This window comes from Chaetodon auriga, chromosome 15 (assembly GCF_051107435.1).
Source record: "Chaetodon auriga isolate fChaAug3 chromosome 15, fChaAug3.hap1, whole genome shotgun sequence".
In the NCBI taxonomy this organism is placed as follows: domain Eukaryota; kingdom Metazoa; phylum Chordata; class Actinopteri; order Chaetodontiformes; family Chaetodontidae; genus Chaetodon; species Chaetodon auriga.
In genome coordinates this window covers 21332198-21359933 of record NC_135088.1, presented here as the reverse complement: position 1 = coordinate 21359933, position 27736 = coordinate 21332198, and the positions used below count along the sequence as shown (strand labels likewise).

The window sequence follows — 27736 nt, the reverse complement described above, 5'->3', positions numbered from 1 at the left end:
TTTTAAGTGTTATTAAGTTAAAAAAAAAAAAAAGGCGTCCGTACTGGACTTACTGGTTCCTGGTCTGGCATCAGACACATCTACCAGAGGACCGGTGGCCTGGGACAGGGACTGGTAGTGGACTGTGTGGGTGACTGTGGATGACTTCTGTTTCTGGGTCTCCCCGAAATCGTTATCAGTGAGTAACACAGTAGACCTATCGTCTGTGGAACAGCAACAAAAACAAGCTTAGAACATCAATAACTAGGATCATTTGCTGTAGGCATTACTTTGAAAAACGTGGAGCTTCCCATATGGCAGCAGTACACACTAGCCGTGAACTTACCAACAGTCTCCATGGTGTCTCTCTCCTCAATCAGGAGTTGGGCTCTGGGGATGTCAATGTGCATGCGGAGCGTCTGTTGCTGTTTGTTAATTGGCTCTGCTGGTCGTGTGTTTTTGCTGAGGAACAAAAAACAAAACGAGATCAGAAACTTGCCATGATGAATTCTCCTCAGCCTGAGATACTCGTCTTGATAATGGCTGAGCAGTGAAGTCACTGGACATCCTTACCTCATGAGCATCTCAGCCAAACTTTTTGCATCTGGAAAACAAACAGAGGAAACATCATCTCTCTTGTTGGAGATAAGAAAACAGCTCAAATCTGTCAAGTCAGATGATCTCTCTCATCTCACCTCGGAGCCTCTTGAGCCTTTGCTCCCTCCTCCTCCTCCTCAGCACGAGCAGCCCGATGAAAATTACAACGATGCCAACCAACACACAGGAAATGGTCACCATCATCTTCAAACCTTCGCCACCACCAGAGTTGTCCTCACTCACATTGGGTGCCTTCACCAAAGGTGCAATGGTACCTGTACAGAAGTCATATGTGTTATTACAGATACTGTTGCTCCGCCCAGGTGGACTTTAAGACATAATCTGAATGACAGAGAACAATTGTCAGTGTTGTTGTAGGAATCAAAAAAAAACAACCATGTGCGTCCTTGACTGGTAGCAACTGAATGCAGCGTAGAACTCGATCAAGACCATCAGCAGCTCAAAGCTTAAGAGTTTAACATTTTATTCCAAATAGTCACGTACAGTGCTCCACCACATCCTGCTGCACTTTGCTAATATCTGTACTTGACCTTTTTCAGAAATGGCGGCAATACCTGGTTCCCAATGTGCTAAACTGTATATAAATGTCAATGAAGTCATCCTTCATAGCGGAATGCTTGGCCTGATTAATCTTCAACAGCTGCAGGATGATGGTGAAGGAGGAAGTGATTGAAGTGGTTGGTCTTCAGAACTGGCTATGGCAAACTACCACTGAGCTCGCTGCGTGTAATACGAGCTGGCAGTGTCCTTTATCTCAAAGGAGATCACGAAATCATTTAACTCATGAGGTGGCATTCAGTAGGCTTGTGATGGAGGTGTCATTAGCAGCAACACACAAACCAGCTCCAGCCACCGAAGTCAGCATGAAATGTATTTTTATTGCCCAATTCACTGAAGTGATTTACTCCTCTTTGCTTCAAACTGCTCCTGTTAGCCAGACTCAGTATGCGACAGTTACTGGAACTGAGGTCTTTCATCACAGATTCTCTACTTATTCCACAGTCACAGTGTCAGCGTTCACATTTTACTACATCCTCAGCAGGCGGTGAATCATACAGATACAGTTCCCTGCCAGTTTCATCGTCCTGTGACAGATATTTCAGTGACTCCGTTTCCTGCAAAGAAAAGAGTGGGACACAGTATCGTTTCCTGCTTTTGTGTTAACTCACTGCCATCGTAGCTGAGTGTTGCAAACTTGACTCTCTTCTCAGCATAGCCGGCGCTGTTGTAGACTTTCATCTGCAGCTCGTACCAGGTGGCCTCCTGCAGGTCGTACAGGATGTAGCTCTTGGTGAGGGAGGTGCGCTGTGCCGTGGTCCACGTGGGTGAGTCTACGGGCCGATACTCCAGGGTGAAGGAGGTGATGGGGCAGCCACCGTTATTCCAGCCATTCAGGTTGAGCTTGACCCGAGTGGCGTTGATGCTAGTGAAGAGCTCCTGTTCTTTAGAGTACTGAGGTTCTGCAGAGGGAGGGGAAGGAAAGCCATGGCAGGTATGCTTAGTTATGACTGAAATTATATAACTTTTAACAATTCCAAGTAATACCTAAAAATGTAAGGCCATCAACAAATGTTACGATTATTAGCTTGATAAACTGTTTGAGAGAAACAAACATGAGAAAATAGTGAAAATTTTCAGTGTGCACGTTGATGTGTTGTTTTTTTTTTTTTTTGTCCGGTCAACAATCTAAAACATGGTTTCTAAGAATCAGAAAACAAGCAAACCTTCACATTTGGAATCAACAGCGCAGCTGTAGCCTTTGGGCATTTTTACTTAAAAATGGCTGTAACAATCATCAAAGAGTTGATGATTAACTTTCTGCCCTTTAATTTCATTAGTCTACTCATCATTTCAGCACTAATAAAACGTCCCTCAAAATTAAAAATGTAAAGTAATTTGTGAATTTAACAAGTTAGCAGTGGACTGCTTTATCATTTAATAATAAATTATTAGGAAAGAGAAAAGCAATGTAGAGTATGTCTGAAGAAATGATGATCATATCATAACTCATTACTATAACAGGTGTTTTTCGAGCCATTTAGAAGGAGGTTATATTTGAAACAATTCTGTGCTGTAATTATCACATGACTACATGCTTAGAGAAAAACGTTTAAATTAAGTGATGGCAACAAATAAAGCCCTGATGGTGCAGTGAGTGCAGTTAAAACCTAAATGATCGACTACAATATTATGTGCTCAAAAGAAAACCTCTTTATTTATACCTTTCCCATGGGTCTTTGCTTCAATGATCTCACTAATGCGTCCTGGCCCCACTGCATTCTGGGCTGTGAGTGTGAACTTGTACCAGGTGCCACACTTGAGGTTCTCCAGGCGATAAGAGCGCTCACTGGGACTGATGGCAAAGTTACCCCACTGCTCGCTGTTGTCCTCTGAGTACTGCAGAATGTAGCCTGAAAAAGACCATATTTGGAAATGAATGTGGAGGAAGAACCCCTCGGGTGTTAATGAGAGAAACACAAAATGTTTGAAATAAAAAAGGACAGGGTTCTGTAAGTCTGACCTCTGATGGAGCTGCCTCCGTTGTCTCCAGGGATCCAGGAGAGTGTTATTGAGGTGGTTGTTGTCTTGGTCACTGTTAGGCGTGGCTGGTCAGGTGGAACTGAAGGACAGAAAACACAAAAGCCCATAATTTACTGATTATAAGGACTAGTCTCAGGAAAAAATGTGTATAACGGCAAAGCTCATTTGCATCCCACAAAGATTGTTTTCTATGGTCAAAAGGTGTGTAAATGCATTAAACCAAAGCACAGGTGCAGCACCTGTGTAGCACTAGTTGTTAAGGGCTGCTACATAAATGCTGTTTTTTACTCTTGTATTTCTTACCTTGAACCTGCAGGTTGAGGACGATCTTGTCCGACCCAAAGCTGTTACTGGCCACACAAGTGTAGTTCCCAGAATCCTCTGCTTTCACAGTGCGAATAACAAGGCTGCCGTTGCCGTGGACGCTGCGCCGGCTGTCAATCACAACAGGTGCTGGGGTTCCATTGCTGAAAAATAGATGAGTTAAGAATTAGCACTATGTTTTCAGTAACTTTGAAGAGACGAAGTCAGCTACTGTAGGAGAATATATGCAAATATATTATGTTTTTATTTGTGCTGTACTCACATCTCCTTCAGCCACTTGATGGTTGGCGAGGGATCTCCCACTGCTTTACAAGGCAGCACAATGTCCCTCATCCAGGGGGTCGTTACTGTTCTGTTGAAGGTCAGGATCCGAGCTGGAGCTGCACAAATGTACACATGCTTCATCAGCCCACAGAGGAGATGCAGTAACAATCAGATGTGTTGTTGTTTTCTAAATCATTTCAGAAAAAGTTTGACACATTTGTTGTCCTCTTGTTTATTCCCTGACTCTCAGCTCACTGAGTCAAGGCTACAGGGTGAGGGGCCACAGTCTGATGGTGTTTCTCTCTCCATCTGAGCAGTGGAGAAGGAAAGGGAGGACATCCATCACCTGGACATCAGACAGGATGTGAACATCCTAACAGGAGTTGTGGGTCCTGACTCCAGACACCATGGGGTCTATCAGCATATACCATCAGCTTATCAGCTCTCACCAAGCATGTAGCGTGTTGGCAGGGCCAAACAAAGGCTTATTTACATTCAACTGATGATCCATGAACTGTCTTCTTATAAAGAGATACTAGGACTGAGGTACTTTTTCTTCATCCAGCTTGGTGAAGTGAGATGGGTTTAAGAGGGTGATGCTTACTTCTCTACTTCTCATTTACCAGTAAATCAGGCAATCTGTATATAGATTAAACGTGAAACACTGCAGTGCAGGTATTTCAGCTTTACTCAGCACTGACTGTCAAACTGTACTAAAGATCAGCTCTCCACCTACCCTCAGCCATGGGTTTGACAGTGATAATTTCACTGGCGTTTCCTCGGCCTGCAGCGGTGACGGCCACCACCCAGATACTGTACTGACGGTTCCTGCTCAGGTTGGGAATGCGGTAGAAGAACACATCTGGGGCCGCCTCAAACTCACTGCTCACCTGGGCGAGGGAAGACATTCAGGACTGTCATAACTTGCTGCTGTAGATCAAACTCATATAATATCATGATTTCAATCAACATTAAACACTGACTCAGTGTTAAAGGATAAGTCTGGTGGTGTCTATGTTTTCCTTAGTGTCAACAAATCCCATAAATATACCAAAACCAACATGAATGAACTGACCTCATCAGTAAGTAATGTGTGTGTATCGACACCTGATCTTATATCTTATTCCTCTGCGCCATAGTCACTATGGTTACTGGCTGGTCATTGACATTGTGTGTCAGCTGTTTGGTGCAGGGCAGGTAGAGTACAGTAGACTGCCAAACCAAAACAATGAGATGAAAGATGCTACAAACCTCTGTAGAGCTGAGGAGAACTGCAGAGTCAGTGTTAGTTCTCTGTAGGCTTTCTATCCAGTACAAACATATTAATTACAGCTGCTTTAAGTTGCTTTTTAACAACTGGGTCCAGCTCTTTTAGGAAAGGAAAAGGCTTTAGAAAGGAATAGCCTCCGAGCTGAGTGCCAGTAGAGAGGTCAGAAAGTATTGAGAGGCAGACTCAAGTATTGGTGGTTTTGTTTTTTTAGACGGGATTTGTTGACAGTAAGAAAAAGATGGAAAAACGACACGTTTGTTAAGTTAAATGACCTAAATGATCAGGTCACTTTAATTTCACCCAGTTCAAAATGCTAAACACTGAAACTTGATCATATCAAAATACTGCATGTGTAATTTCACATCTTTAAGTGTTACCGTGGGGTGTGGGTTGGAGCAGAAAACAGTGTATTTCCTGATGATGCCGTTCACTTTGAGAGGAGGAAGCCAGGACACAAACACCACAGAGTTTGATGCTGCTGCTGCCTTCACACCTGCCGGAGGACCAGGAACTAAAAGAAAAAGATGATCTAGTTGATATATTTCCCACATTAAGATAATATTATTACTCACCAGATTTTTATGGTGCTTTTTATACTGAATATAAAACAAGATAACAGACGGCCAAATGTCACATTCTTCAGGATTTCCTGCTACATATAAGAGTTACAGCTCACCACTTAATAAGCATATTTAAGACCCTGCCGCCTTCTCATTACCTCATTTTTACTGCAGGGGTTCATTCACTGCTACAAAATATTCTCAATTTAGCAAAACTGACACTTCACCACTTACTGTAAATATGAGAGATATTGTAATTCTTTGATGCCCTACAGCAGTGAATCAAAATTACACTTCAGCACAAGTATGAGCATATTCATAAAAAGACACAAGCTCGCCTTGACAAGTGCATTGTGACAGCTGCCTTTTATTGGGAGAGGTGACTTAATCTTCCTACCGTCTTCCTTGGTGCGGGTGTAAATCTGTTCACTGCGAACACCGTCTCCTGCTCTGGTGAAGGCCAACACCTGGATGCTGTAGTTGGTATACTTCTCCAGCCCATCCAGCTCCAGAGAGGGCTTAGAGGTCGTCACATTCCTGATCTCTCCGAGCTCTGATGGTCAGAGGACAGGACAGGAGAGGGGAGAGGAGGGAGGGGGAATAAAGTCAAATTTAGTGAGGACACGTCAGGTGTCTCACCATAAATTACCCAGTGATATGACAAGCTGCCACTGGTCCAAACATGTGACTAATATATTATACAGCAGATCACATACATAAAAGTTGGTGTCAGGCCCAAGGGTGTCATAGCACAGCCTTGGATATAATGTCATATTCAGTCACAAAGTTTAAACAGCTCTGCATTCAAGGTCTGCTGTAGTGGCAGCAGGTCTTGACTGGCAGCCTGCTGCCCTCAGCTGTTAGGGTTTGAATTATTGATGTCTTTCTGTGTCCCAGCTCTCTGTCCATTTCTCTTCATAACAACTGTTTTCATCTCCCTGTTTTTTTCTCTTCTTTTCACATCTCCCAAGAGATCAACGAGACCAGCTGCATCTCTTCTTCCCCGGCTTTTAATGAGTAATTAAAACTCCTTGGATACCCATCACACCGCAGACATTTTACATACAGTAAACGCTTTATATGCATGATTGTGTGTCGTCATCGAGTGTGTATGTGTGTCTTGTGTGCATGTATATATCCTGTTAAGCTGTCCAGATACAACCCTGATTTTAAAGAAGCTGTGTAAAACGTAAATAAAACAGAATGCATTCATTTGCAAACAAACTGTTTTTACCAACAACAGTTTTCCAAAGTGTTCCTCAGTCCATGTAGTAATGTCCTTTATCCAATCATGTGTTCACAAAGTGGTGAACCTCGCTCCATCCTCCATCCAAATATATAAATATTATAATGTCTTTGGACTGTTTTCAAAGTATATGTCAAAAATGATTATCAAATTATCACCTTCTGTTTTAGACAGCATCCCAACAACTTTTGGAATTGGGGTTGTACATTGAAACTATTTCTAATTTGACTGGATCTGTGTATTGACAACTGAGCTATTGATATTCTGTGTTCAGCACAAACAAACTTGTCACTTGGTTTCTCATTGGGTTGAGCTCAGTGAAGCTGCTCTGCAGTGTTTTCAGTTCTGGTTGTTGGCTCATCCTGTGCACCATGTTTATGGGCCATCGCAGCCTACAACACGAGGCTTTGTTGATTCTGCAGTTGTCATTTGTTTTATTTCCATCTAATTGAAACTGTACTGTTCTCATGTCTGGACTTTCACAAAAAAATCATAACTCATCCACTCAGTGATATTTGATGATTTCTGTAACTTTAAAAGCGATGCACATCATTGTATATCAACATGTATTCCTATGTGCAGGAGCCCATTCACACACAGCTTCCTGCAATTGTCAAAAATTATTAAGCGCAACCTTAACATAACCCTGAGCATTTACTGTCACTGTTACAGAGGGCTTGTGTCTCCCTCTGCTGGTCACTGACACCACATTCTCTCACAGTGATCAACTGCTCCTGTCTGAGATTGAGTACTACGGAACAGCAACTGCAAATGATACATGTTAAGAGTAGAGTGTTGACCATTATTTATATTATATTTACATACAACATTAGCCAAACCATTTACAAATAATAACATTTAAATTTAACTTTGAGCATTTGCCCATGGAGCTACAGACTGTTACCACGCAAACTAATCCTGGCTGTCAAGTCCTGAGCCTTCATGTTCTATAGGCATGCCAACATGATGTGACAGTGCAGGGGTCAAAGGTAATCATGCTGTCACAACCAATCCCTGACACAAATCCGGCATGTGACAATGGCATGGCATTCTGTCTGACTTCCACAGGACCACGCAGACTTTCAGCCAGCAGTGGGGATTACTCAGACACCCAGAGCAGACCTGGATAACTATAAGCTATATGTCACTAGTTAGCATCAATAACAATCTTTGTTATTTTATATAGACACAGCATTATCCAGTGTTTAGCTCACAACCTTTCACATTCAGCAGAGATTACAGGATATTTCTGACTCACACTTACTGACATCAGCCAGTACGCAAAACAGAGCCTAATTTGATGTGAGACAATCAAAGTATTTATGTTTCAGTTTAACCCAACTGATACACCAAGGTAAGGTGCATAGCCTGTGCGGGAATCTGCAGTGGTTTTCTACATTTATTAGTAATAAAATAGTGATGGAGTTGCTGGTTTGAGAACCACAGTCATTTACCCATTTTCACGATTAAGGTTTTTTTTATTTAATCCATCTCTATCCAGCTCTGACTGATTCAGAGAGTTGACTCTTAATGGGGTCCTGTGGAGTTTTCAGGCAACAAAAGATCAGTGTTACTCACCAAAACGCACTGTGTGTGTCCTTGACGTCAAACAAATGTGTTTCATTTCCTTCCTCGTAAAACAAGATGATTTTTTTTAATTATTTGAATTTAACATCTATGTTTACTTGCTACCAGTCTTCTTCATCTATGTCTTTGCTGGTGCATTGCAGCATATTGTGGCGTGTTACCAACAAATATCTTCACAAATGTGGGAAACAATTGGTAGGACTGTGTACCATGACTGTGTCTTCGGCATGTGCATGTGCGTCCGGTAAACATTCACAAGATAAACAAAACAGGGACCCACTCACAGAAAAACAGCTGCACCCGGCTGCTAGAGGTCAAAAACTCCACAGGGAAGCTTCAATGAAACAGATCACAACCAGCTGAGTTCTGAACATTGTTTGCTAGTTTGTTGCTGTTGTTGTTCTGTTTTGTGATGTTTCTTTGACAAAGCCTGATCTAAATCTCTGTTGGATCACAACATTGCTCTGTTAAATTCAATTTACTGGGAGCTAATAGTCCACTGTATGGATGAAAGCGCAGATTCCTGGGGACAGAGGCATTCATATCCACTTATGTAAAAGGCTCATGTTAATGCTAATGTGAACTGTCCTGCATGTCTTCATGCTGCACACAGATATAAATGAATACCTCCATCAGGCAGGTTGGCCCAGTAGATGACTCTAAAACCCAGCAGATTGCCATTTAGAGCATCTTTGGGAGGGGTCAGCCAGGACAGGGAGATGACCTCTGGAGACGTGGCAGTGGCCTGGACGTTCTCTGGAGGACGACTTGGCACTGAGGGGGAAGAGCCAGGAGACAGACAGTGAATAAAGAGAACTCTCAGCAGAAACTGACAGCATGCAGCAGCACCCTCTGATCCCCACTAGGCTGTGATATATCCTCACAAATCTCTTACATCGTGCTGCGTGCCTTAGAGAGCAGCATGTGTTGTGATGGCATTATTTTTGTTCGGAAACAGGAGTGTTTAATATATTAAAATATATCAAATCCAATATCTTTGTAGGATCCTGTGTTGGTATTTGTAGCACCCCTTACTCACTACTTCACTTTTATCAAATGTCTTTTTCATTATGTTGCATCAGATTTTCTTTACTAATGTTTTCTTCTTCAGATTTTTTTCATAATATTCTGACATCATCACAACTTGATTTTGATATCATGTCCCAGGTTCACCTCCCTGCTGTCTTACCATCCTCCAGCGTGGTAGCAGCCACCTCTGTGGAAGAGGGCCCTGTTCCAGCACTGTTGCTGGCTTGGACCACAACCCCATACTGGGTAAACTTCTTCAGGTTGTCCAGCACCAGGTTTTCTGCATTGTCTCCTGTGGTTTCCACGCTGATCACACTGAACTGGTAGTTTCCACCAGAGCTGTACTCTCTGTAGCCCACCTGGTAGCCCCTGATGGCTCCATTCTGGAGGTGCTTCTTGGGTGCCTGGCAAAGGAATGATGGGTTATTTGAGATAATGGCGATGAACATCCCTGTGCTTAAGAGTAGTCCCTGCTACCTGAGTGCAAAAGTTCCACAATTTACAAGACAAATTGAAGCATTTGCATTCCCAACTGTGCTGAAGGAGGGCCGTGAAAACTTCTGTAGTACAGTGTGTGAATGACGTCATAGTCCTCATATAATAATTCACTGAAAGTACCACAGTTGGCATCCAAAATGAGGCACCACATACAGCAGCCAACACAATCCTCTTCTTAAACTGCATGGCTAAGAGAAGAGCAGCAGCAACCACAGTTTCCCATGTTAAAACAGAATGAGAGAGGAAGTAATCTGTGATTGATAGTCATCATGTGAGGCATATATTTAGATGCATTCCAGTGCCATGTATGAAATTAGTACATCTCACAATTTGATTGGGAAGATGAGATCCAAGGTTTAAAGAAGGCCAAAATGTCTGTGCAGATGATGGAAACAACAGCTTGTTACCTCACTTAAACCACCACACATGAAAATAAAGACTGATAATGGCCAGAAATACTGTAAACGCACACACGCACTCGTCACAAGTCAAGTGAGCACACATGCTGTTTTCCTGCAATATCCTGCTTTACATTCATACAGTAAAACAAAGTCACACCTGGGAGCTGACCAGGACAGCTTCAAGCTTCTGCTGCTTTCTGCTGAGCAGCTCAACTGGTGCAGTATCAGGTTAAATGTTGAATACTCATTGAAAACTACTGAATTTGAAACAGCATTGAAAAGAGCAATCTTTAAGCCTCTGTCATCTCCGAGTGTACCTATCTGCACACAACTCCATACTCACTTTATGCACATAGGGTTGCATTAACTTACCCGCCAAGTGACTCGAATGCTCTGAGAGGAGAGGGCTTCCAGCTGCACGTCCTGAGGTGGTCCATCAGGAGCTGAGATCACATCACCGACATTTACATATTATAAAACCACACACTTTCAACAACCGCCTCAAACATGTTAAAAAGGCTGCTGCAGACAACACTGCTCTGCACATAGCCCCACTAAACAAATGTCAAAACATGAGTCTGAGTCTGGATCTGGCTACTTTAACGAATGTGATGGTAGTTTTTATAGGTGGCTGCTGAGGGTGAGGAGAAGTGCTCTGTGGGGGGTGGCAGAGATAGGAGCTGAAGGGATGGGGGGCTAATTTGCAGAAGGGGTCCAGCCTCAGTCTATTGACCATAGTGTGACATTTACTACTGTGGCTGCTAATTGAAGAGTTCTGCTTTTAGTGCGAGGTCAGCGTGTGTTCAATAATGCAACAGAGCCAATGGTGCTGATGTCACCAGGCTGTTAATGAATTGACTCAGTTGGCCCTTTATCCTTTTGCCTCTTGTCTTTCACTCACCACCTGCAGTCAGGTCTGACTGTTGTTTCTCTCACTATTTATTGGGTCACAGAAACAAATTTGATTTAATCTTGTTACTGTTACTCTTTGTGTACTTGAAAAAAGGAGTGAAAAGCGAGTTTAGTTTTGAACAGAATACAAAACAGACTGTAAACATGTTTGTGGCGCAGTGGAGAAAGAAAACCTCATCCTCCTTCAGTACATTCTCACCTGCTTCATCAGTGGTGATGGTGAGCTCATTGCTGGCCTCGCTCTTGCCGATCAGGTTCTTGGCGAACATGCGGATGTTGTAGGTGGAGGAGGGGTGCAGGTCGATGATGGTGGCTTGGTTCAGCTGAGGTGAGACATCTTTGGTTTTCTGAGCAGTATCCCAGGAGGCTGTGAAGGGGAGAGGTCGAGGATTATTGGGGTTGCTGATGTCAGGGGAGAGGTCAAATCTAGCTAAGTGCATTAGGACAGGCTACATTACGTTATAGTGCTGAGACAAAATGAAAGCAGGGATAATTCATCAACCAAAACACCATTCTCTACAAATTTTAACCGAGCCCAAACAAATATTTTTTGCTAGAATATGATCACACCATCTTATTTTCAATATAACTACATTTTCTTTTACCTGATTTGTTCTTGCTCTCAATATCAAAGCCTGTGATTGGGCTGTTGCCATCAAAACCCATAGTCCAACGTAATGCAATGGTCCTGTCCTTCACTTCTCTGATCTCCACCTCTGGGGGGTCTGGGGGCTCTACAAGGCACAATGTTGAGAAACATTTTCTTATTTCCGTGTTAGTGAACTTGTGTGAATGTTGGAAAGTTCAGTTACAGCATTTGTTTGTTTTTTTCTTTGAGTAGATGAAATGGGTGCAGTTATACCTTGCACTGTGAGCTGTATGATCCCTCTGTCTTCACCAAAGGAGTTGATGGCATGGCAGGAGAAGAAGCCAGAGTCCTCCCTCACTGTGGGCATGATCTAATGGATGCACAGGAAGGATGTAAAACATAATATGCGGGTGGATTTTCACTGGCAAATATGTGATATCTATACTGTCTCCCTTCAGTTATAGTTCCCACGACTTTTTGATTTGTGTCCAATTAAAATGAAGCGATGTCTACTCGTGACCCATCATCACAGGTCATCACCTTAGTGTAGACATGAGTGGTGAAGAGTTCAACAAGTTATTTGTCTGTCTCAAACTGTCAGAATACATAAAGATAGAACCTTATAGTGTGATGAGGTTTTGTACAGAAAACATCCAATAGGTGGCCCTGACTTGAATTTTACACTTCCAAGCAGCTCAGCCTCTTACCTGCAGGGTGGAGATGACTTCATCGCCCACCTCCTTGACAGAAACCACGTAGCGGCTGGTCTCGGGGTTGATGATGCGTTCCTCTTTCTCCCAGCGTACCATGATGGGTTTCTCACCGTGGGCTGTGCAGCTCATCTTCTTCTCTTCACCCTGCGTGGCCAGCGTGGTGTTGGGGTAGGACGTGATCATGGCAGGAACTGTTGTGAAAATAAGGTGGAGAAAAAGAGAGGGAGATATTATTTTCTAGATGACCCACATTGCAACTTGAGTTATAACTGAGTAGTTCAATATGTGGAGCCCCAAAGTGGTCAACATTAACTAAACAAATGAGATATTATGAAATAGATGATGATTTCAATGAAGTCAAAAAGTATATAAATAAACTTAAATTTAAGACATTATTAAAACTCTACTCATTATTATTATGAATCATTCTGGTTTTCATTGCAACAGTTTTCCTTGTGTTCATGTTATTGTTTTTCTATGGCTTCCTGTTTTGTTTGCTTTCTATAATTTTTCATTTCAAAGTGTCCATTTTTCTAAAGTCTGCTTTTATTTAAAGTTAGTATTTTCCTCTGACAGTGGAGTTATCATCAGTCACACCCCCACAGTTTTCAGCCAATAATGCCTTTGGTCGCTCCTGTGAATTACAACAGCAACAGTACAGCAGTGATTCAGAATCAATCAAGCACAGGGTGCCACTGCATATAAACACAATTCAAAGACAGTAACTAACCTTTTATTCTATTTATCTTGGCGACTCTACTTACCCTGCCAGCTAACTCGCTAGGCAGGTTGGTGATTTTACTCAGCATCAGAGTGAAGAGCTTACTGTGCAGAGTTACCTCTGTACAGTTAATCCAAAGATGTTCCTCAGAGAAAGTCAAACATTTTCACTAAGAGCACAAACACAGTCTTTCTACTTTGGTTACGGTAGGTAACAGGGGCAAGCCAGATTAGTTGGCTCGCGGAAGTTACTGAGACAGGTGAGCGTGTGATCGGGTGAAAGGTCATGATGAAAAACAGGCTTTTTGAGAAGTGACGCAAACAAGAACAGTCTGGCATTTTAATCTCAACTATTTACCTATGTGTGATGCAAAAAAAAAAGCTTATTAACTGCCATTTTTAAAATAAAAAACAAACAGTTTGACATTGTGTTTAAGTGGAAAAACTTGCTTACATTAGGCACTCAAAGTATTCACATTATGAGCAGCTTCCCTTTAATGTTTGTGTTGTTTAGTGTTGAAGGCAACGAGCAGCCTTGGCATGTATCTTGTATCTGAGGGTCCTTAATGGTACAGTGATGCTCTAACAACACTCTGAAGACACAACACTAAACGCACACTAACGACATGCATGCCTCATTACACCCACAGCAGAGTGTATAACAACCCTCTGCTCCCAGTTGCTCACACACACTCACACCCACGCACACACACAAGCTCGCACACACGGACAAATGTGTGCGCTCGCTCGCACGCACACACACACAGAAACACACTAAGCGTGACCTCAGTGATGTGATGGGAAGTGTCAGGCAAGAGGTTGCAAACATTTAAGCCTCATCTCTTATTCACTCTGAAGCCATTTGGGACTCGGCTATGGAAAAGAACGCTGATTTATTTTGCATGACAAGTATGAATTTTTTGTGAGATGCATTTGGTAAAGTGAGGGGAAAAAAAATAACTGCTCAGGCTTTATTTAAACGTTATCATTTTAGTGCACAGCTACTTTCATTTTGCCATGTAAGAGGCTCAGAGGTGGCACGGGGCGATGTTGTTGACACTCCCGGCAGAGTGGGACACTGTGCTAGGTGACAAAAAGCAAGGACAGTGAGGAGATGAGGTGTGTAGAGAATGTCCCTACTGTAAACATTAGAAAGATTTCAGTATCCAGGATCTGGAAGGGAAGTACATTAAAGCTACAGTAGATTTTTGTTTCATAGCACATTTGTACCATTGTACCATTCCCAATATTTTTGACATATTACAGCTCAACAGATGCTGTTATTGATACGCTGACACGGGGCAAATCTGAGCATGATCAGCTGGTGATGTGACCAAACCGATCACCTATCACAGGTTTGGACTGACTAATCAAAGCAGTGACTCTTCCTTGTTTCTAGATTCAAGTTAGCTAATGACAGTGTGGAAAAAGAAGAAAAGAAAATTTCACACTTGAGGGACATAATAAAGTTTATATGTTCTTTTAAACTCAGTCTAAGACTAGAGACAGCTGTGCTGACAATACATGAGGCTGGACTGATAATTACTGGATATACAGATGAATTACGAGTTGTGCGAACTGTTAGAAACACCATTTCCAGATACTGTTTCAAAATATTGTACTGACGAACCAGACTTTTCAAAGACCTGTCCATCTTCTATTCAACCAGGAGAGGAAATGTCAATTCAGAGTTGCATCGTTAATCATCATCATTTATTTTCCTCAATCAGTTACTGATATCGGCACATATTCCGATTCTAAAAAAGTTGGGACGCTGTATAAATCGTAAATAAAACAGACTGCAATTATTTACAAACTACCAACAACTGTTTTATGAAGTGTTCCTGAGCCCTTTCTACAATCATCTCTCTCCATCCTTGCTTCTGAACGGCTGAGCCTTTCTAGGATGCCCCTTTCATACCCAATCATGATGCTATCACCTGTTACCAATGAACCTGTTTACCTGTGGAATGTTCCAAACAGGTGTTTTTGGAGCATTCCACATCTTTCCCAGTCTTTAGTTGCTCCTGTCCCAACTAGTTTGAGATGTGTTGCAGCATTAAATTCAGAATCAGCAGATATTTACAAAAATCAATGAAGCTGATGAAGTCAAACATTAAATATATTGTTTTTCTACTGTATTCAATTGAATATATGTCAAAAAGGATTAGCAACTTATTCCATTTTGTTTTAATTTACATCGCATACAGCGCCCCAATTCCCTTTTGGAATAGGAAATCATTTTGCAGATTTGGGTATTGTTTTATGTGGTTCTCCGATCAAACTAGTCACTTTCATTTTAACCTGTGAGCAATGCAGCAGCTCTGCAGGTAATGCATTCTGAACATCAAGCTAAATTCATTTTACAACAATACATCTTGATTGGAGACTAATGTCAAAGAAGGCAGGGACGAAAAGCAAATACTCAACAATGGGAATGTCTTTACAACAATGAAGAGGGCTCAGAGACGAGGCGCATGCAATTTATGCATCTGTGTCTACGTGTTTGCACATGCATCAGCTCATGTCTATGTATATGCATGTGTGCACAAACGTGTGGCTTTGTGTGTGCAAGCAGCCCAGCTGAGCCAGCCCTGAGGCATACTTTGTGGCCCTGTAATTGTTGTGTTGATGTATTTCTTTAATATCCAGTGCAATTATGGGAACAGGGCTACGGGGAGGAGTGAAGAGAGGAAAAGAAAAAAAGACAGAGAAAGAGAAAGAGAGGAGGTGAGGGAGGAAAAAGGGAGTCCTCTGTCTCATTAGGCATCAATTCCGCTGATATCTAAATCAGCCTTGAACACATGGCAAGCTGCTGGACATAAAAAGCCGATTTGATTGCAAATTTTATCTAAAATAATATCAATCACTGTGAGTCACTTTGAATAATCTAGTTTATCTTACCATGGAAATCTTTGTTTGTGTGTCTCGCTGGATTTCGCTGTTTTATTAATCATTTCCTGTATGCACAATGACTGGAAAAGACTAAATCTAGGTTTATAAGCCGTACTGACATGTTCAAATGAAGCATAAACAGATGACTAAATAGTGCTCACTGTCCTTCTCACACACTTAGACACAGGAAAAACATCCATGCATTGCTCTCTTCAGAAACCAGTAAGATGTGATGTGTTTGTTAGGAAGAGGCGAGGATGATGGCAGTGTGTATACCAGTATGCTGCGGTCCCAAACCACATCACACTAGCATACACACTGATAATAATCAGAATGCATAAACAAAGAACACATCAGCATTACAGTTTTTAGAAAAGCAGAGAATAACAGGCAGAGTGTGGAGTGTACAGAATGTTTACTGCACAGCACAATGTGTCTTTTATGTGGAGGTGAGGAGAGCCCTGTTCCTCCAGAACAACCCAGAGGGCAGTGATGATACGCTTAAGCCTGCAGGGGATTGTGGGGGATAGGCTGGCTGCTGATAGGCTACTCCCATGAGACAAAAGCCCCCTCTCCCTCCCTTCTCCCAGGCTCCCTTTCACCTGGCCAGGTTACCATGCCAACCAGCATCGGACAGTCTCTCCTCTCGCTCCTCTCCCCACCTTGCCTCCCTCCTCCCTCTCCTCCTTCCTCTCTCTGTCTGGTCTCCACTCTTAGAAAAAGGGCCATTTCTAGTAGCCAGGAATAGAACATGGACCTGCCATTGATTTTCACAGGAGTATGATGATGATTACACAATCACGCCCTGAATGTCGCAATGCAGGGCAAAAAATAAAGACACAAATAGACTATTTTTCTAGTGTTTCAAACTGGCGATGTCAGTGTGAGCAAAATTAACCAAAAGGAGGAATCAGGAGAATTATAATAGAAGATAATTATAGCAGAATGGCTACTTCAAGTGGTGGGCATCTACAATACAAGAAATAAAGCTGTGAGACCATCTGAGAGGTTCAGTCAGATATGATATTTTCATTTGAGCAAGGTTGTCATTAACAAAAAGCATCAAGCTCCATTTTTGAAGTCACATTAACATTTTGCAAAAAGGAAATGATTGACAAAGATCATTTAGTCGACAACTGAGGTTGTGCGGTCACTCACATTTGTATTGCGTTTAAACTGTGTGACTTAACGTGATGTTCTTTTTCTTGGGTTTTCTGCTGAAGTATGGATTGTTGATGTGACACTATGTTTGATCAGCTGTTCAGTAATAGCTGTCTGACTACACTTTTCATCCCATTATGAAAATTATTACTAAAACTGTTGCTAACAATCTAAAATCTTTTACTGAGATCCAGAGGATTTCTGGGGCTGTCAAAGTTGTATCCAATCAATTCAAACAATTTTTAAGTGCTGATAATTTCTACTTAAAAAAACCCTCTGGTGTGCTATCTTTTCTGCAGATGAGCTGGCATCATCACCCATGCTGAGAGCACTGGGCTGCTAGTCTGCATTTCACCCCACATTGTGTCACTGGCCGCCTGGCTGGCCAGTGTAAGCTACAGGGCACCCTGGCTCAATGGGGCCACGAGGGCCAGACAAGAGAAGATGAGCTAGGATGCGTATAGCTCCCTGCCCTGGAGGCACACTGTAAGTGGGCGCTGGGGAAGCAACGGCGTGGATGGGGGGAAGGGAAGAGCTCTGTGGCAAAAGCACAAAGATGACTGGTTCACTGACCGCCTGCAATGTACTGAAATAATTCCCTTAGCTGCACAATTGGCTTGGGCATGGAGCATGATGCCAAATGTATGCCTGCAGACTGGGCAGGCTTCTGTGCAGAGGTGGGAGGGAGGGGGCTTGGATGCAGATGAGTAAATAAGATGAAAGAAATAGAGATCAGAGGAAGAGGGGACTTCCTTATGGTTGTCTGAAGGACGTTGTGCTTGAGAGACTGCTCAGTGACCACAAGACCATTTACCACTTCTCTACAGTGAAGCCTCATTAAGTGCTCTGCCCTCATCACTGTGTCTGCCGACATTATGATGTCTAATAGCCTTGATTGGTCTTAATTGGCCCTGATAAACATCGAGTGGCTGTTGACTGACTCTGATAGCATCCGCTGTGGATTGGTAATGAATTGACTGAATTGCATCTGTTTTGGAGGTAGGGATGCTTGACTTGACATTGCATAAAAATCATTTGTTCCAGCTTCCACCTGCAACCAGTGTCACGACAGACCAAAAACTATTACTTACTACTACTAAGCTTGTGTGAGAAAAATAAACACAAACACAAGTGCATCTACACATAGTCACACATGCAGACATACACAACTTAATCCTGGTGCAGTGAGTGCGAGCAATTTCTACTGGCTGTTAGTGCAGTGGCGGTGTTCATACAGGATGATGCATGGTGTATTACGACGAGACATTAGCCTATGCACAGACACTCATAACAATGAAAGTGCCAAGCTAGGACATCACAATGGCTGCAATTCATTTCCCGGGGAGTCCACCACAATAGCCTGGCAGAGCAGGATCTATCTAAACCACTGCATTAGCCGCCTGGCCCATTATTCTTTTGTAATGGCTCCACTGTGCTGCACTGTATCTGTGCCTTTACATTATGTCTTTGCATTAATGTGTGCAGTGCTTTGTGTGCAAATGTTTGTCTTTGTGTGTACCTCTGAGCTTGTTTGCTCACCTGTGTCACATATATGACCTGAGAGCATCTTCACTATGCATGTGTCTATACTATACATCTCAGAGTTTCTGATTGAATCTATTGATTTTCCACTGTTTGTTTACTGATACATCAAGCCACACTTGGACAGCCAATAATACACAGCGAAGATCATACTATCCATCACGTGAGTACTTCAGCATGTGTCAGCTTGTGTGCCTCCATAATTGGCTCCTAAGCCTCTTAAGTAGCTGCCCCTGCTCAAGTGGTGTAGGCTGGCCTGGATAAACAACATAGAAATGGCACAGAGTGTACAGAACATCACAGTGTCCAACATTACTGAGCATCACAGCCTCCGAAGTTCTAGCGGACTGTACAGGTGCAACACTGTGCCTATTAAGCACATGGAGAGGCTTTAAGGGTTAATGAGCTAGTTGTCTTTACGCACACACATACACACATGCGCGCACACACAGGAGAGATAGGATGAGGTATGGCTCCCCTGGCGCCCAGGGAGATTCAGGTTACTACAGAGAGAGAGAGACACAAATCAGGACAGCACAACTATCACAACAACAGCCTGACACTTGAGGAGCAGAGCATGCACCTGAGAGACTGCTGACACACACACACACACACACACACACACACACACACACACACACACACACACAGACAATAGCAGTGTGTTTGTGTTTCCATGATCATATGTTGTCGAGGATGTGGTTAAAAAAAAAAAAAAAAGCCAGTTCATAAATTCTGTGAGATGTCTTACAAAGTGACACACCACACCTAAAAGTGGACAGTTTTTTGTACTGTGAAAACTGTGCCGAATGCTACATGTCCTCATACAGTAAACACGTAATGTGACTCACAAAGATTGTGGTGTAGTCAACGGGTTTTGATGGCTGCAGTCTACTCTGCAGGCTAATTTATGCCAATTATTCTGAGCAGGGCACAAAGACATTTTTGCCACAGAGAGTCTCTCCACTTGTTGCAGTTGTCAATGGGGTTTGTATTTTCTTTGCCAAATCAAAGTGCTCAATTGCCTGTAATGCTATGCAGTGCTCTGACAGCACTCTGATTGGCCTGCATATCATACAGGATGTTGTCATTAGAATTTTGCTAAATAAAAAAGAGCTAAGCAACAAGGAGAAGATATGATTCAATCTATGCTATATTACGTTTTTAATGTAAGTGCAGAGAAGAAAAGAAATTAAGCAAGCTTGCTTTCATGGAGAACTTTTCACTGCAAACATCCTACAGTGGGGCTAACAGAGTATACAAAAACACTTCAAAGGGATATATTCATAGATATTTAACTGTAAATCACACTAGAATGACATAAGGGACTGTACTGAGAGTTGTTGCCTCTGTGTCTCTGTGCAAGTGTGTTTGTCTGTGAGGGAGCATGATAGGCTACATTCAGACAGGAGGGGTCATGAAGGAGTGGTACCCTATTTGACTGTGGCTGGCAGACAGTGAGACACTCAGCAGGGAGTACTCTGGTCTGGCTTGATAAGAGCCACAGGGGCATAAGCCTCATCTAGCAATGACTGATCAAAATGAGCACACAGCCACAGCAGACTGGCAGGAGATCACACACACACACACACACACACACACACACACACACACACACACACGCGCAAACACATGCAAATCCACAATCACAAGCATGAGCTCAAACTCATGGAACTGAATGATTTTGTGGAATTCAGAGACACATTACTTGTGACATTGTGTTGTTGGTGCCACAGAAGAAGTATGTGAACTGTCAAATCCCAGCTTCCAGCATCTTTATCTTGGGGAAGCTTCGGTGGATTAAATCACACATTAGACTCTCGTGACGCTCTTTCATGATCAGTGACGGCTCTACAACTATAACACTGGTCAGGCATGAAGGGAAGGATATGGATACACATACTCTAATTGATCATTCTATCACACATAAAAAATGTCTGTATCTCTTGCAAACATAAAAGTGGGATAAACTAACTGGGCTATAGAATTCAATAGACAAAACATGCAGTAATTGGGGGGGGGGGCAACAACTAAAAAGTAGAGAGAAGATAGAAGATGACATGGTGGGGAAATGGACATGATAACTCCAACCCCCATTCCCGTCCCTCAGCCCTCTTTTCCACATGGCAGCTCCTGCCTGCATGCAGAATTCAGGGCTTAATGGAGGGGAGTTAAGTCCTGGGCCACACAGCGGATAAATGCTGCACTTTCTCCAAAAGATGTGGTAGCTTTGCCCGTTGCTTTCGTGGGATTCATTCAGGCAGAAAGCACAGAGCAAGCACCATGACGGCATCTTGCTGGTGGCCTGACTGCCACAGACAAAGCCGACTCCAGTTCAACTCACTTAACCTTTGTGCGTTAGTGTTAACTTTTTCTTTAATGTTACCAGCAGCACTGAGCATGAACAGCCAAAGGATGAAAAAGGAGAGTTGACTAGACAAAAGTGTGACTAATTATTTGTGGAACTCTGACTATAAAAGAAAACACTACATACATAACATCCAGACGTAGCCAAATGCAGACACCACTGTCTATAGCACCTTAAAGGCGAATTCTAAATTCACATTCTCAGGTTTTAGGTGATGTTTTCCCATGAGACCTACTTTTGACATTGAGATACATGGACTTGCTGACATCAGCTCCAACATCATTGCTGACTCGACACAGGTAGAACCCACTGTCTTCTTCCAGCACATGCTTGATGAACAGAGAGCCATTGACCAGCACCTCGATCCGAAAGCCTGAGTTGAGGGCGATGGGTTTGAATTGAGGGACCCCGGCACCTGTCAGAGAACACAGAATGAGTATTAATCCAAGTTTGACCAAATACAAGAAAACACACACTGGCTATTTAATATTTTATTCCCTTACCACAGAAATATCTAAAAGCTTAGAATAAGCCCAAACCCAATCACTGAAACTCAAACCTTACTACAATTTGTCTTCTATAAAAAGCGTGGTGCATCAATTTTGGATGACCTTATCAGATATGCCAACACACCTAAAACAGATGGTCTTAAATTAGGTTGGGGAGAAAGACACTGAGGGGTTTTGAAGAACAACAGTGGAATGAGGCCATATCATGTTGGCATACCTCTGCTCAAGAAGTCCAAATGCTATTAATCATTTCTAAGATCCTCAGTCAGAGGTGCTCAACTCATAACACAATGGCTCTGCTTAAACTAAGAAGATAAAGATTTAAGTTGGTGGTGTCATTAGGAGGTTGAAACAAGGGTACACATGCTATATGACTGTGACAAGGTTGAGGATTTATGGAGAAAAATAAAGTCTTTCAGAAATTACTTGTTTAATGTGTCACTGATTCCCTTCTGTGTTCCTCCCCAGCCTGCTTTTCCCTCCACACTTTCTCTCCACACCTGTCTTGCACCCGCCCTGCCCTGTTCCCAGTGTTTTCCCTGGCCAATCAGCTCCTTTCCTCTTCTCCTGTTTCATTCATCTCATTCCCCTCACCTGTGCTTCTCTATCTATTCTCTATCTATGTTTGTATTTTAGTCCAGTTCTCAGTTCAGTCTTTGTCATGTCTGCTTTGTTTGCCTGTTCCTGTGTCTCAGTTTTGTTATTTTCAAAAAGGACTTTAGCATTTGATTCTGTCTGCCTGCTGTTTCCTGCATTTGGGTCCACCTGCTCTGCTCTTACTGTGACAGAACGACTTAACCAGAAATGGACCCAGCAGACATGAAGATTCTCCTTTTGTTTGAACAGTACAATGGACATTAAGGATAAAATGAGTGCCATAACCTTCTTCCAAGCAGCAATCTACTATAAGCCCCAGTTTTTTGAAGCTCCTGGCATAGCTTAGCTGTTATCTGGGACTGATAATCTTAGAAAGACAATGCTGGTCAGTCTGGCTTCCTCCAGTGGCTCTCATGCTGGGTTTAGCATGGAGCCTGATAGCCTGCCAACGGAGTTTACTAGCTTCCAGTCTGCACCTCCGCCAGCTAGCATCCAGCCTGATAGCAACCAGTCTTCACTCCTGCTTGCTAGCAGCCAGCCCACTAGTATCCAGTCTATACTTTGGCCTGCCAGCATCCAGGCCACTGGCCTCCAGTCTGCATCATTGTCTGCTAGCCTTCAGCAAGCTAGCTCCCAGCCAGCACTGACGTCAGTTAGGCATGTGTTCGTGAGCCGGCAGGCTTCCTAACCTAAGCCAACCTCCCAGACCACTAACAGCCAGCCAGACTCTCTGCGGGTGGCTAACCCTCTGCCAGCTCCAGCTCCTGAGTTAGCTAGCCACCGGCTTGCTAGTCTCCTGCCTGTTCTTGACTTGGCTGGCCACTGGCCTGCTAATCTCCTACCAGCTCCAACTTCTGAGTCAGCTAACAACAAGCTTGCCAGCCTCCCACCAGTTCCTCTTCCTGAATTGGCTAGCTTCCTGCCTGATTCCCCGGAGTCTCCTTTCTGGGGGACCTATTAAGATGCAGGGCTCTCAAGTTTTGCTCAGAGTGAGAATTTGGCGGGGCGGCGGGCTCTGATCTGATAAATGACACTTAAATTCGTGCAAACAAAAATATTTATTCAGTTCAGCTTGACCAATCACGTGCAGCTTGAACAGAAAAAAGTTGAGAAAAAAAAAACAAAGTGGCTCCCGCTCCGGCTCCTGCCTCCGATCGTTCACTTCAAAGATCTGGCTCTAAGAGCCGTTTCCTTAGCGACCGACACATCACTAATTCCTCTACCTGTTCCACTGTTATAAAAAATAGCGACACAACTTGGTGGGCGCTATCCTGATAATTTCTCTGAGTGAGAAATACAAAGTGTGGCGTGTGAGCGTGTTAACAGGTTGAAATGCGTGTGTCTCAAGCCCAGTGCATGAGACTTAAGAGCCCTGAAGATGACCCCCACAAGAAAGTGAGACCTCCTGTCATCCAGCTCCCTGGTCTCTATTCTGCTGGACCTTGCTCTAGAGCAGTGTTTCTCAATTCCGGTCCTCGGGCCCCCCTGCCCTGCATGTTTTAGATATTTCCTGCTCCAATTCAAATGAGTGGCTCATTATCAAGCCACTGCAGAGCTTGATGACGAGCCGCTCATTTGAATCAGCTGTGGTGGAGGAGGGAAACATCTAAAACATGCAGGGCAGGGGGGCCCGAGGACTGGAATTGAGAAACACTGCTCTAGAGCCAGACATCCTCCAGAATGCTAGCCTCCAGCGAGTTGACCAGTTGGCTACCATGGAACCAGCCAGTTCCCTGCCTGATCCTGCTCTGGAACCACAGTCTGGGAAGCCCTGTACCGTGGAGGCCCCCCTACCTAGTCACGTGGAAGTCCCATTGCCCAGCACCCCTGGCTGCCCTCTGGTACAGCCTCGCTTGCCTGCCTTGCTGCTGAGATTTAACTTTTGCCTGGCTATTGACAAAATTCATGAATTCATGTTGAAGCTAGTCAGTTGGCCCAAGTTGTTTCTAGTTCGCAGGGTACTACAAAGGATAGGCTAACATTATTCATTGAAGTTAATAACAATAAGTTAACCACTGTATAAGGTTAGCAATACGTTAACAATGGCACTCAAACTAGTGCTGGGCATAACATAATCATGACTGTAGTTTAAACTTGAGCATGCACAAGTCTAAAACCCACCTTCTACATTTTTGTGGGTACAATGTGTCACAAACTGCTTTTTAAACTCATGTTTCAAAGCTGTGGGTCTGTAAACTGCTCTTTCTAAATTTACAGAGGCTCTGCAGGATGATCTTTCTCAGCGTTCTTGACCATCTCATCCAAACTATCACACTCTTCACTGCACATCCTATTACCTAATAACTAAGCAATGTTGGAACTGACAAGAATGAAAGCAATGGACATTCCAATCAATACTGATCCTTCATGTTTTCAAAAACACTTAAATTGTGTCAAGATGCAATTAGATAGTTTAAGTATAGTAGCTAGTTGTTGTTTGGACTTGAGGTGGGTGTTATTATGCATTCAACCCGAAGGCTGTGGACATTTTGTCTGTTGTGCTGGCTTTTGCAAAAAGATCATCTACTGCAGAGATTAAGCTTACTTGAGGACAAAAAATCCTAACATACATTTCAGCATGACTGTCAAAAGATTATGCACATGTATATTACTGTGTGTGTCATGCTGTGCGTTTACCTTTTGAGTACTCCCACTGTATGGTAGGAACAGGATAGCCTTCTGCTGAGCAGTTTAGTATCACTGCCTTTCCGTAGATGCCATCTTGGTCCTTAGGTTGCACCACAAATTTGGGAGGAACTGCAAGTCAAGCAGAAATTTCTCATTGTGGTTCATTGCAATTTTCATTTTAGTTGGGGAAAAAAGATCAAGTCAAAATCAAGGAACAATATTACCTTAAAAATAATAGCTGGGTGACCAACTTCTAGTCATTTGAAAATCTGATGACACTGACAGTGATCAGTATCTTATCAGTCATCAAGATCTCTGCTTGTAACTCACAGCATTCTTCAGTAAAATCACACCCCCAATCTTTCCCTTTCAATTCTTCTCATCAACACTACCGAACTTCTCTCACCCGTCTTAACCTGTCCTCACCTCGGACAATGAGTTGGCTCTGGTGCTCTACAGCGGCAGCCTGGTTGCGTGCGATGCAGGTGTAGTTGCCATTGTGCATCAGCGTGAGGTTGGAGATACGTAGGGAGCTGGTAAAATCTATGTTGTCTATGGTGACACCCAGGCTGGCTGGGATTGACCGACCGTCCTTCTGCCAGGTGATGAAAACGGGTTGGTCGCCAGACATGACTACACAAGGGATAAAGACTCGCTGGCCGATAGAAAACCGAGGGAACTCAAATGGCTGGATGGTAGGTGGGACTGGGGAAGAGACAAGCACATTCATTTTCACCTCAAAAACTTTTCATTAGAATTTAAATTCAACGATAGCAAATGTGGCTCAAAATCAGTCACAACTCAGGTGTTTATCAAAAAACAACAGGTTTATACGTCAGGGCTGAGCTACTTTATATAGAATTCTAGTAGCAACAGATCACAATTTTCTCTTCATCACTTTGTTCCTAATATTAAAACATTATGCTTTGATTTTGCAGGAATGAGGGAAATATTTTATTACCTCTCCCAATGTAGAGCGGCTGAAAATCTCTCTCAAACAACATGCATATAGCATTCTCTCTCACTCTCTTTTGCTCTCTAGGGACATTGTAGCCATCGTGAGAACCAGATGCTTTGGAAAATTAATGATTTAAAATAACACTGGAATAAGCGGCACTTCAGCGCTTATTTAATTCACAACAAAATAGGCATAATAGGCTCCTGGGGATTCCCTCTCGGCAGCGGTGGAATGCTAAGCAGCCAAGAGGCAAATTAGCCGAGGCGGAATGGCGGCATAGCTTTGTCTACACTGTGTGATTTTCCCCCTCGCACACTCCTTAGCATGTCAAGACCCGCCACGGGTGGGGGGGTGGGGGGCATCCGACATTTCATATTATGCAGCGTCATTGAAGAAAGAGAGCCATCTGAGGTTATCATCATCTGGCTCAGCTCACTGCCACTGCATATTCAGATGCGCCCCAGATAAGCTGGCCAGGATGATGGAAATGGTGCTTTGCTATCAGTGACATGAGCGTGTTTTTTTTTGCAGGTTGTGATCTACAAAAATACCTCTGCATATCTGTGTTTTCTGTGACAAAGGAAGGTTGATACTACGGTGATGCTTTAATGTATCTTTTAAATATGATGTGTTGTATGTACGGCAGATAGAAAGACACAAGGTCAGTGCGCAAACTGATAAAATGATTCTGTCTTAGTATCCACAGATTGAGAGATAATGATGGAGTATCCGTAAATGTACTCAATAAATACTGGGATACAGTGTGAATGTACTGTACTTTTCAAATACAACTGCTTACTTGACACTTCAGATTGGTAATAATTCTGATGGAGCGCCCATGATTACACACAGCTACAGCAACCGAATCTTATGCTGTTTTTCTAAAGACAAAGTCCAGTCTTACTATCCAGTGTTGTCATGAACTGTGACTGAAGACAGACACGACTGAGGTTCATACCTTTCACAGTAACATAGACGCTCTGGTGTGTGGAGAGCTGAGGCTGCACCAGCACATTACATGTGTATTCTCCTTCATCCACATCCTTCTGCACATCAAACAGCTTCAGGGTGCCATTGTTCTCGAAGGCCCGCTGGCGGTGGTTGTATGGCAGCAAATTGGAGTCCTTGTACCACTTGATGGAGTAGTACGGGTAGCCAATGACACGGCAGTGGATGTACATGTCCCGGCCAGCGATGGCAGTGAGGTTTTTCATTGGTCTGATGCTGGCAGGCCCTTGAAGGACACATTGGAGAGACAACTCTCTTAAAATGATTTTGAGGCAGGGGAATGGTATAAAAGATAGCTGTGCTGTGTTGTGTGTGTTTTCAAGACACCACAAAGTTTACATGCCTTGATTAATTCCAATAGAAAGAAATCAAAACATTACCAAGATTTATTTAGATGTTTTAGACTGCCTGACTAAGACATCCTTGTAGTGAGGAAATCAGGCTCAGTCATTACCAGTGGATGCATTCTGCTCTATTTCCTTCTTACCAAATGTGCTTTTTGCCTTGTCAAAACCAGAGACTCGTGAACCCTTCTATTTGTGCCTGTAGTGAATATTACCTTTCACTCCCACCTCTTTGGTGCCGACTGTGATTGCCTCTGACAAGCATTAGAGTGGAATGTTCCCTTTCTCCACTCATGAAGCTATTATCAAAACCATTACTCATGTTACCGGCTTTCGTGCACACTTGTGAAAAACCAACAGAATAACCAATAGGCTTCCATAGCTCAGTGTCTATCAGGGAAATGGACTATTAGGCTTCTCTTTAAAGCGCTGTAGAAGACAGTTTAACTAGGCTCTGTAGTGTACTTTGAGCACA

The 27736-nt window shown here is 43.1% G+C and overlaps 1 protein-coding gene across 4 annotated transcripts in view; it reads right to left on the bottom strand.

The window, feature by feature from the left end:
* Positions 1 to 27736, bottom strand: part of LOC143332724 (cell adhesion molecule DSCAM-like) — a 98201-nt gene that overhangs the window by 5005 nt on the left and 65460 nt on the right. For 2 of the 4 annotated variants that reach the window (XM_076750482.1, XM_076750480.1), the window contains exons 8-30: positions 26868 to 27143; positions 25378 to 25656; positions 24961 to 25080; positions 21453 to 21632; positions 12526 to 12722; positions 12092 to 12188; positions 11835 to 11963; positions 11429 to 11596; positions 10690 to 10760; positions 9579 to 9822; positions 9017 to 9163; positions 5954 to 6109; positions 5374 to 5507; positions 4463 to 4616; positions 3725 to 3842; positions 3442 to 3605; positions 3119 to 3217; positions 2820 to 3008; positions 1767 to 2057; positions 675 to 851; positions 553 to 583; positions 326 to 441; positions 45 to 203 (exon numbers count right to left, since the gene is read on the bottom strand). In XM_076750482.1, the coding sequence (XP_076606597.1) occupies positions 45 to 203; positions 326 to 441; positions 553 to 583; positions 675 to 851; positions 1767 to 2057; positions 2820 to 3008; positions 3119 to 3217; positions 3442 to 3605; positions 3725 to 3842; positions 4463 to 4616; positions 5374 to 5507; positions 5954 to 6109; positions 9017 to 9163; positions 9579 to 9822; positions 10690 to 10760; positions 11429 to 11596; positions 11835 to 11963; positions 12092 to 12188; positions 12526 to 12722; positions 21453 to 21632; positions 24961 to 25080; positions 25378 to 25656; positions 26868 to 27143 (3696 nt within the window). Of the gene's footprint in view, positions 1 to 44; positions 204 to 325; positions 442 to 552; positions 584 to 674; positions 852 to 1766; positions 2058 to 2819; positions 3009 to 3118; positions 3218 to 3441; positions 3606 to 3724; positions 3843 to 4462; positions 4617 to 5373; positions 5508 to 5953; positions 6110 to 9016; positions 9164 to 9578; positions 9823 to 10689; positions 10761 to 11428; positions 11597 to 11834; positions 11964 to 12091; positions 12189 to 12525; positions 12723 to 21452; positions 21633 to 24960; positions 25081 to 25377; positions 25657 to 26867; positions 27144 to 27736 lie in introns of those variants that run through there. The other 2 variants (XM_076750481.1, XM_076750483.1) reach the window with 2 other exon arrangements.